The sequence below is a fragment of the Perca fluviatilis genome, chromosome 17 (assembly GCF_010015445.1).
Source record: "Perca fluviatilis chromosome 17, GENO_Pfluv_1.0, whole genome shotgun sequence".
NCBI classification, from domain to species: Eukaryota; Metazoa; Chordata; class Actinopteri; order Perciformes; family Percidae; genus Perca; species Perca fluviatilis.
Window position 1 is genome coordinate 30,888,280 of NC_053128.1, and position 7,439 is coordinate 30,895,718.

Sequence of the window (7,439 nt, forward strand, 5' to 3'; positions counted from 1 at the left end):
TTTGTGTTGTGGCTTTTGTGTTTGTGTTGTAGCTTTTGCATTTGTGTTGTGGCTTTTGTGTTTGTGTTGTAGCTTTTGCATTTGTGTTGTGGCTTTTGTGTTTGTGTTGTGGCTTTTGCATTTGTGTTGTGGCTTTTGCATTTGTGTTGTGGCTTTTGTGTTTGTGTTGTGGCTTTTGCATTTATGTTGTGGCTTTTGCATTTGTGTTGTGGCTTTTGTGTTTGTGTTGTGGCTTTTGCGTTTGTGTTGTGGCTTTTGTGTTTGTGTTGTGGCTTTTGCATTTATGTTGTGGCTTTAGTGTTTGTGTTGTGGCTTTTGCGTTTGTGTTGTGGCTTTTGCATTTGTGTTGTGGCTTTAGTGTTTGTGTTGTAGCTTTTGCATTTGTGTTGTGGCTTTTGTGTTTGTGTTGTGGCTTTTGCATTTATGTTGTGGCTTTAGTGTTTGTGTTGTGGCTTTTGCGTTTGTGTTGTGGCTTTTGCATTTGTGTTGTGGCTTTTGCGTTTGTGTTGTAGCTTTTGCATTTGTGTTGTAGCTTTTGTATTTCGGTTTAACCGTCTCGGCCACCGTAGATATGTCATTAACACTAATGGCACTGCAGGGCTGAACAGTGTGAAGTGTTTGCTATGCTCCACTCATGACTCATCAAACCAAACTCATAATCCGTGGTGCTGGAAGCTGAGTCATTACGTGTTATGATCCCCCAAGGTTTTCTTCATGGTTTTATACGCCGATGAATACGAACCCACCTGGAGGTTGCGGCGCAGAGTGTATATCTCAGCCCCCAGAGCGGCGTTCTCCTGGAAAGCTTTGTCCTTCTGTTCTCTCTCAGTGTCAGCTTCCTCCAGAGCCTGAGTCAACTCGCTGTCAAACCTGAGGAGACACAAACACACGGAGACAGAAGACAGATTTAAACACTGCAGAACTGCTTTCATTCAACTGGACAAAAGTATAACCTTCATAAACCTTAATAATTGCAGCAACAAAACCTATTAAATGAAATCTTAAAAATCATTGAATCATTTAGTTCCACAGCTGGGGACACAAAAGATGTGGAAATTATTCTGCGGAGAATCTTAAACCGTTATTTATCACACTTTTTAAAACCGACCGGTGAAAGACCTTCAAAATAAAGTCTGCTTTGAACTTTTCAAACTGATTACAGAAGAGCACCAGCCTCTTAAAATACACTCATTAATCCTGTTCCTATTAATGCCGTTAACCCGACATTCAGCAGCACAAAGCAACATCTGATGAAAGCTTCCTGCTGACCTCGAAGGACTTTTGTTTCAAGAGGAAAAACCATCCTGACTTTGGCTTTTTTTTAAACCTGTTAAAACCACCTCGCTCTGTGTGATTTTGGCCACAGCCAAATGGAAATGCTTATAACAGAAATACTTCAAGGCCAGGACGCGTGTATGAGACTTCATTTCAAAGCCAACATCCTCTAGTTTCTGAAGGTGTGCTTGTTGAGCATGTCGGCAAAACACGGCTTAAAGTGCATCTGTTTAAACATGGCTCAAATAACGAACATTTCTTTGGTCCTCGCCTACGATAAGTCATATTTGAATAACTAGGACATGCTTCATGCCACACTATGCAAAAAACACCACGAATACCTCCTGTCAAAAAGTCAAATTTAAGTCCTTTTTAAGACCTTTATGAACGAAATGTAAGACCTATTTCACGATGTAAAAGTACAACAAAATGCAGAGTCACGAAAGTACTTGCAAAGCAAATAAAATTATTAAAACTGAATCAAAACAAAGCGACATTTCAGCAGTCGTTTTGTTTTCTGTAATGTTGTGTTTATTGAAATGCTGTCGTGTGCTGTGCGGGTGTTCTTCGGGGCCACCGTACTTAGAGTCTTCTTCGAACGGATATAAAGAACGAGATGAAATAGCAACAGGATGCCATGAGGTTAAGGAGGCGAAGACAGACATGGTGAGAGGCCCAGCGGGACACACCAACCTTCTCTGCTTGCGGTCCACGTCGTGCATGCGGCTCTGCAGGCTGTCGGCGAGCACGCGGGCGTCCTGCAGGTCAGAGGTCACGCGCCGACAGTGGCGCTTCAGATCGGTCGCGCTCCGCCTGGACTGCTCCAGCTGGGCCTGCAGTGTCGCCACCTACACATACACACATGGGTGCACACAGACACACACACACACAGACACACACATGGGCACACACACAGACACACACACACACACGGGCACACACACACATGGGCACACACACAGACACACACACGGGCACAAACACACAGACGCACACAAACATACACACACACGGGCACAAACACACACACACGGGCACAAACACACACACAAAGACACGCAGACACACACAGGCACAAACACACAAAAACAAACACATACAAATGGACACACACACACACACACAGGCACACACACACACACACAGACGGGCACAAACACACAGATGTGCACACACACAGACACACACACAGACGCGCACACACAAACACACACACACACACACACAAAACAAACCAATACACACGGGCACACAGACACACACACACAGACACATGGGCACAAACACACAGATGTGCACACACAGAGACACACACACACACAGACACATGGGCACAAACACACAGATGTGCACACACAAACACAGACACACACACACACACAAAACAAACATACACACGGGCACACACACAGACACACACACAGACACACACACACACAGACACACACACACACACACACACACATACACACACACAGTGTTACCTTCAGACATTTAATCTCCCCTGAGCTGAACCACGTCACCGTGTCCCGGCTCACCTTGGTATCGAGCTGTTGCCGGCTCTGTCTCTCCGTCTCCAGTTTTTCCTCCGTCTGCTTGAGTCGTCTGCGGACAAATTCCACCTCCGTCTGGCAGCACTCCAGCTGCATGGCCAGCTCGCTCTCTGCGTGGGCAAACCGAGATGGGACTTTGTAAAGAGAGGTGACAGCTCGTTTTTTAAACCTGCTGACATTTCTCCGTCTCCGAGACCAGCAAAGGTGGAGGGAGTTCAGATCCTCTAGTGAAGTAGAAGCACTAACACTGTGAAAACACTTCACTAACAGTAAAAGTTCTCCATTCAAAATCTCATTTAAGTTAAAGTATTGTCAGCAAAAATGTAGTTAAAAGGCTCATTGAGCAGTAACATGTTTCCTGACAGTGTCTTTCTGATGTTTCTAGATTAATATTCCTGCCGCATTCATGTGTATGTTGCATGTTACTCAACTGAAAGGGCAGAAAGAGACAAAGATCCCTCTGAACGGTTGAATGAGAAGAATCATTGGTAAAAAGAAACTGGAAACTTAGCAACGAAATGTGTGCAGTAGCACACAGCTGTCAATCTTCCTCTATAATACCATTCAAATTCCATTTGAATTACAGATGGTAGAGTCAGAATTTGGTGTAAACAGAATGAGAACATGGATCCATCATGCCTTGTTACCACTGGGCAGGCTGCTGGTGGTGGTGTAATGGTGTGGGGGATGTTTTCTTGGCACACTTTAGACCCCTTATAGTACCAATCGGGCATCGTTTAAATGCCACAGCCCACCCGAGCATTGTTTCTGACCATGTCCATCCCTTTATGACCACCATGGACCCATCCTCTGATGGCTACTTCCAGCAGGATAATGCACCATGTCACAAAGCTTGAATCATTTCTAATTGGTTTCTTGAACGTGAGAGTGAGTTCACTGTACTAAAATGGCCCCCACAGTCACCAGATCTCAACCCAATAGAACATCTCTGGGATGTGGTGGAACGGGAGATTCGTGCCCTGGATGTGCATCCCACAAAACTCTAGTGCTGTGCTCACAGACACACACAAAAACACACACACACACACACAGACACACACATGGGCACACACATGGGCACACACACACAGGCACACACAAACATACACACACACACACGGGCACAAACACACACACAAAGACACGCAGACACACACACACACACACACACACACACACAGGCACAAACACACAAAAACAAACACATACACACAGACGCACACAAACACACAGGCACACACACACACGGGCACAAACACACAGACGCACACAAACATACACACACACACAGGCACAAACACACAAAAACAAACACATACACATGGACACACATAAACACACAGGCACACACACACGGGCACAAACACACAGACGCACACAAACACACACAGACACACACACACGGGCACAAACACACACACAAACACACACACACACGGGCACAAACACACACACAAACACACACAGACACACACACATGCACACATGCACAAACACATACAAATGGACACACACACACACACAGGCACACACACACACACACACAGACACATGGGCACAAACATACAGATGTGCACACACAGAGACACACACTCACACAGACGCGCACACACACACACACAATCGACTAAGAGGGAGCAGCCCTACAAATCTCCATCAACTGCAAGATGCTCTCCTCTCAATATGGGCCAACGTTTCTAGAGAACGCTTCCACCACCTTGTTGAATCAACGCCACGAAGAATTAAGGCAGTTCTGAAGGCCGAAAGGGGGTCAAACACGGTCTTAGTATGGCGTTCCAACCCGTCCTCACGCCAGGTCGTGAAATAGTCACGTTATTTTGATTTATTGATTCGTTTACAGGTCACGATTTTGACGTTCATTTCGTGTACACGTCACGATTTTCTAACCTGCTCTGGGGGGACGCAACAGTGGGGAAACGAGGCGCCACGCGCCAGCCACAACAACGGGACGGACCGCCACATGTGGGACGCGATCCCCGGGCGCAGGGGCGCACAACAACGGGGGAAACCGAAACGCCAAACGCGGGACACGCCGACAACAACGGGACGGGTGTGGTTAGGAAGAGACCCATCCCATTGACTTACCGTATTTTCCGCACTATAAGGCGCACCGGATTATAAGGCGAACCTTCAATGAACGGCCTATTTTAGAACTTTTTTCATATATAGGGCGCACCGGATTATAAGGCGCATAGAATAGAAGATACTGCCGTCAAACGTTTGACTGGGGTTGCGTTATGCATCCACTAGATGGAGCTGTGCTAAAGGGAACGTCAACAAAACAGATAAAGTCAAACTTTATGAAGCGTTCTGACAACTCCGATCACTCCCTCCTTATAGCATTTAAATCTAAGTGGTCCGAGAAATGGCGATCGTCTCAACGTGGTCCCTGACATGTTGTCATCGGCTTGTCCGCTTCCATTGGCCATATCAGAGGCAAACCTGAACGGATTGGCTAATATGAGCTACCAATCGAAAGCTTAGAAGCTCGGGAATACGATGACGCCCACATCGATCATGTAGCGAGCTGGGCAGAGAAGCTAGCGACGATGACAAGTGCGGAAATGGAAAACGCGTTTTTCCGTTGTGATTCGGCCAGAAACTTCAACATTGTGAGGCGAACAGATCGTTTTGGAATATAAAGCTTGGATATTAAATTTCCTTGGACTCTTGTGGATTTATGAAAATCAAGTTTTGGCCAAAATACCACTTTGTTGCTGAAAGGACAACGAAATCAGGTATGGATGCACTCTCGACAGCTGCGCAGATTATGGCTAAATTGTTTTATTGTAAATTGTTTACTTTGTAACAGTTGTGTAACTGCTATAAATCATCGCGTGCTTGTATGTGGGCTTAAACTAATCATTAGAGGCTAAGCTTTCAATTGGTGTGTCGCATGGCTGTATATTTTGAAAATTTAATGCTTTAAAGTTATAAAAACGCGAATGAGTGGAAGTTTTATCGAGGTTACAGCGACGCAGTGTCCCGTCAACGGGGCAGTGATCCGAGAGGTTGATCCATATATAAGGCGCTCCGGATTATAAGGCGCACTGTCGTTTTTTGAGAAAATTAAAGGCTTTTAAGTGCGCCTTATAGTGCGGAAAATACGGTATGTCCACTGTAATGGACATTAAAGTTTCATTCGTCTCCTTGGAATCTTTTGTGCAAGTCTCTTAATTGCTGCTGTACTGTACAGAGGACATCCTGGGCTTTTCAGTGATGTGTTATTTGATTGGCTGGGAGGCCAGGAACCGCCTCTACAGCCTGGTCTCACTGAATTCCGTAAAATAGGCACGGACTGGTAACACATTCCGTGTTGGTGGCACGGAAAACAATGCCAATGTAAAGTCAATGAGAAGATGACGTAGCACGGCAGTGAGTAGTAAGGTCAGAATTTCGCATGAGGAGGTTGGTTGGAGTGGTGGATGGGTAAAACCCAGGACTTTCACCCCGGAGAGCGGAGTTCGCGTCCCGCGTGTGGCGTTCGTCAGTTGTGTTTTTTTGTTGTTGTTTTTTTTATAAGCGTGTCACGGAACCGTAAGCCCACCCACGACCTTTTCCTGAACCCAACCGTCCCGTTCTTCTCGCGTATTATTTATAGTATCAAATCATAACACGAGTTATCTCGAGACACTTTACAGATAGAGTAGGTCTAGACCACACTCTATAATTTACAAAGCCCCAACAATTACAACAATTACAGTAATTCCTTCAAGAGCAAGCAGTGCGACAGTGGCGAGGAAAAACTCCCTTGAAGAAACCTGGGACAGACCCAGGCTCTTGGTAGGCGGTGTCTGACGGTGCCGGTTGGGGATGCGATGAACAGTGGCGATAATAGTCACATTAATAATGGAACAGTGACTTCAAATGGTAGTTGTAGTAGTTCATGTCATATCAGGGCGCTGCAGGGCGTTACAGGATGTAGCGTGGCCCAGCAGAGCATGGATGGACGTAGCAGGACGCAGCAGGGTGCAGCAGGACGCAGCATGACATTGCAGGGCACCGCGGATTCTGTGAGATCAGGTTGGCCTCTATCTTTCAATCCAAAATGGACGGCATAGGAACAAGCACATTTTATGGAAAGATAAGAGATGAGTCAAATATTGTTTGTCTATGGTTTTATTACTATGATAATCATATATTTTCTTGTTCATTAAGGTGTTAGGAATCATATATTGAGTTCTGATAGCAATGTATCTTTTGAAAAATTTGCCAATTTATGAATGTCAATTATAGTGGACATCAGGACTATCTTCATGTAAATAATGACTCCACATCTACCAAATGTGTTTGTTTTCGTACTCAAATGATCCTGTTGTCCACTACAGTGGACATGCTGTAAATAAATAAAAATCAAATTTAAACTGTAGGATGTTTTTTTTTTAACCTTAAACAGGTATGGAATCACAAAAAATATGATTAGGAAAAAAACTTATTTTCCTTGGTTCTCAGGACGCCATCTCCCGGTCTCCGTGGTAAAAGTCCCGTGTTGTTTGACCCATCCCCCCCCACGACCAACCTCCCTGCGCCGACTTTCACCTTATCAATACTACTCGCTACCGTCGTCGTTCTGTGATCACGAAATATGCT

The 7,439-nt window shown here is 45.3% G+C and overlaps 1 protein-coding gene across 2 annotated transcripts in view; it reads right to left on the reverse strand.

Annotated features, from left to right (window-relative positions):
• LOC120545655 (unconventional myosin-XVIIIb-like) overlaps positions 1-7,439 on the reverse strand; it is a 100,301-nt gene that overhangs the window by 39,922 nt on the left and 52,940 nt on the right. For both annotated transcript variants that reach the window (XM_039780194.1, XM_039780193.1), the window contains exons 28-30: positions 2,814-2,938; positions 1,969-2,123; positions 747-870 (exon numbers count right to left, since the gene is read on the reverse strand). In XM_039780194.1, the coding sequence (XP_039636128.1) occupies positions 747-870; positions 1,969-2,123; positions 2,814-2,938 (404 nt within the window). The remainder of the gene's footprint in view (positions 1-746; positions 871-1,968; positions 2,124-2,813; positions 2,939-7,439) is intronic.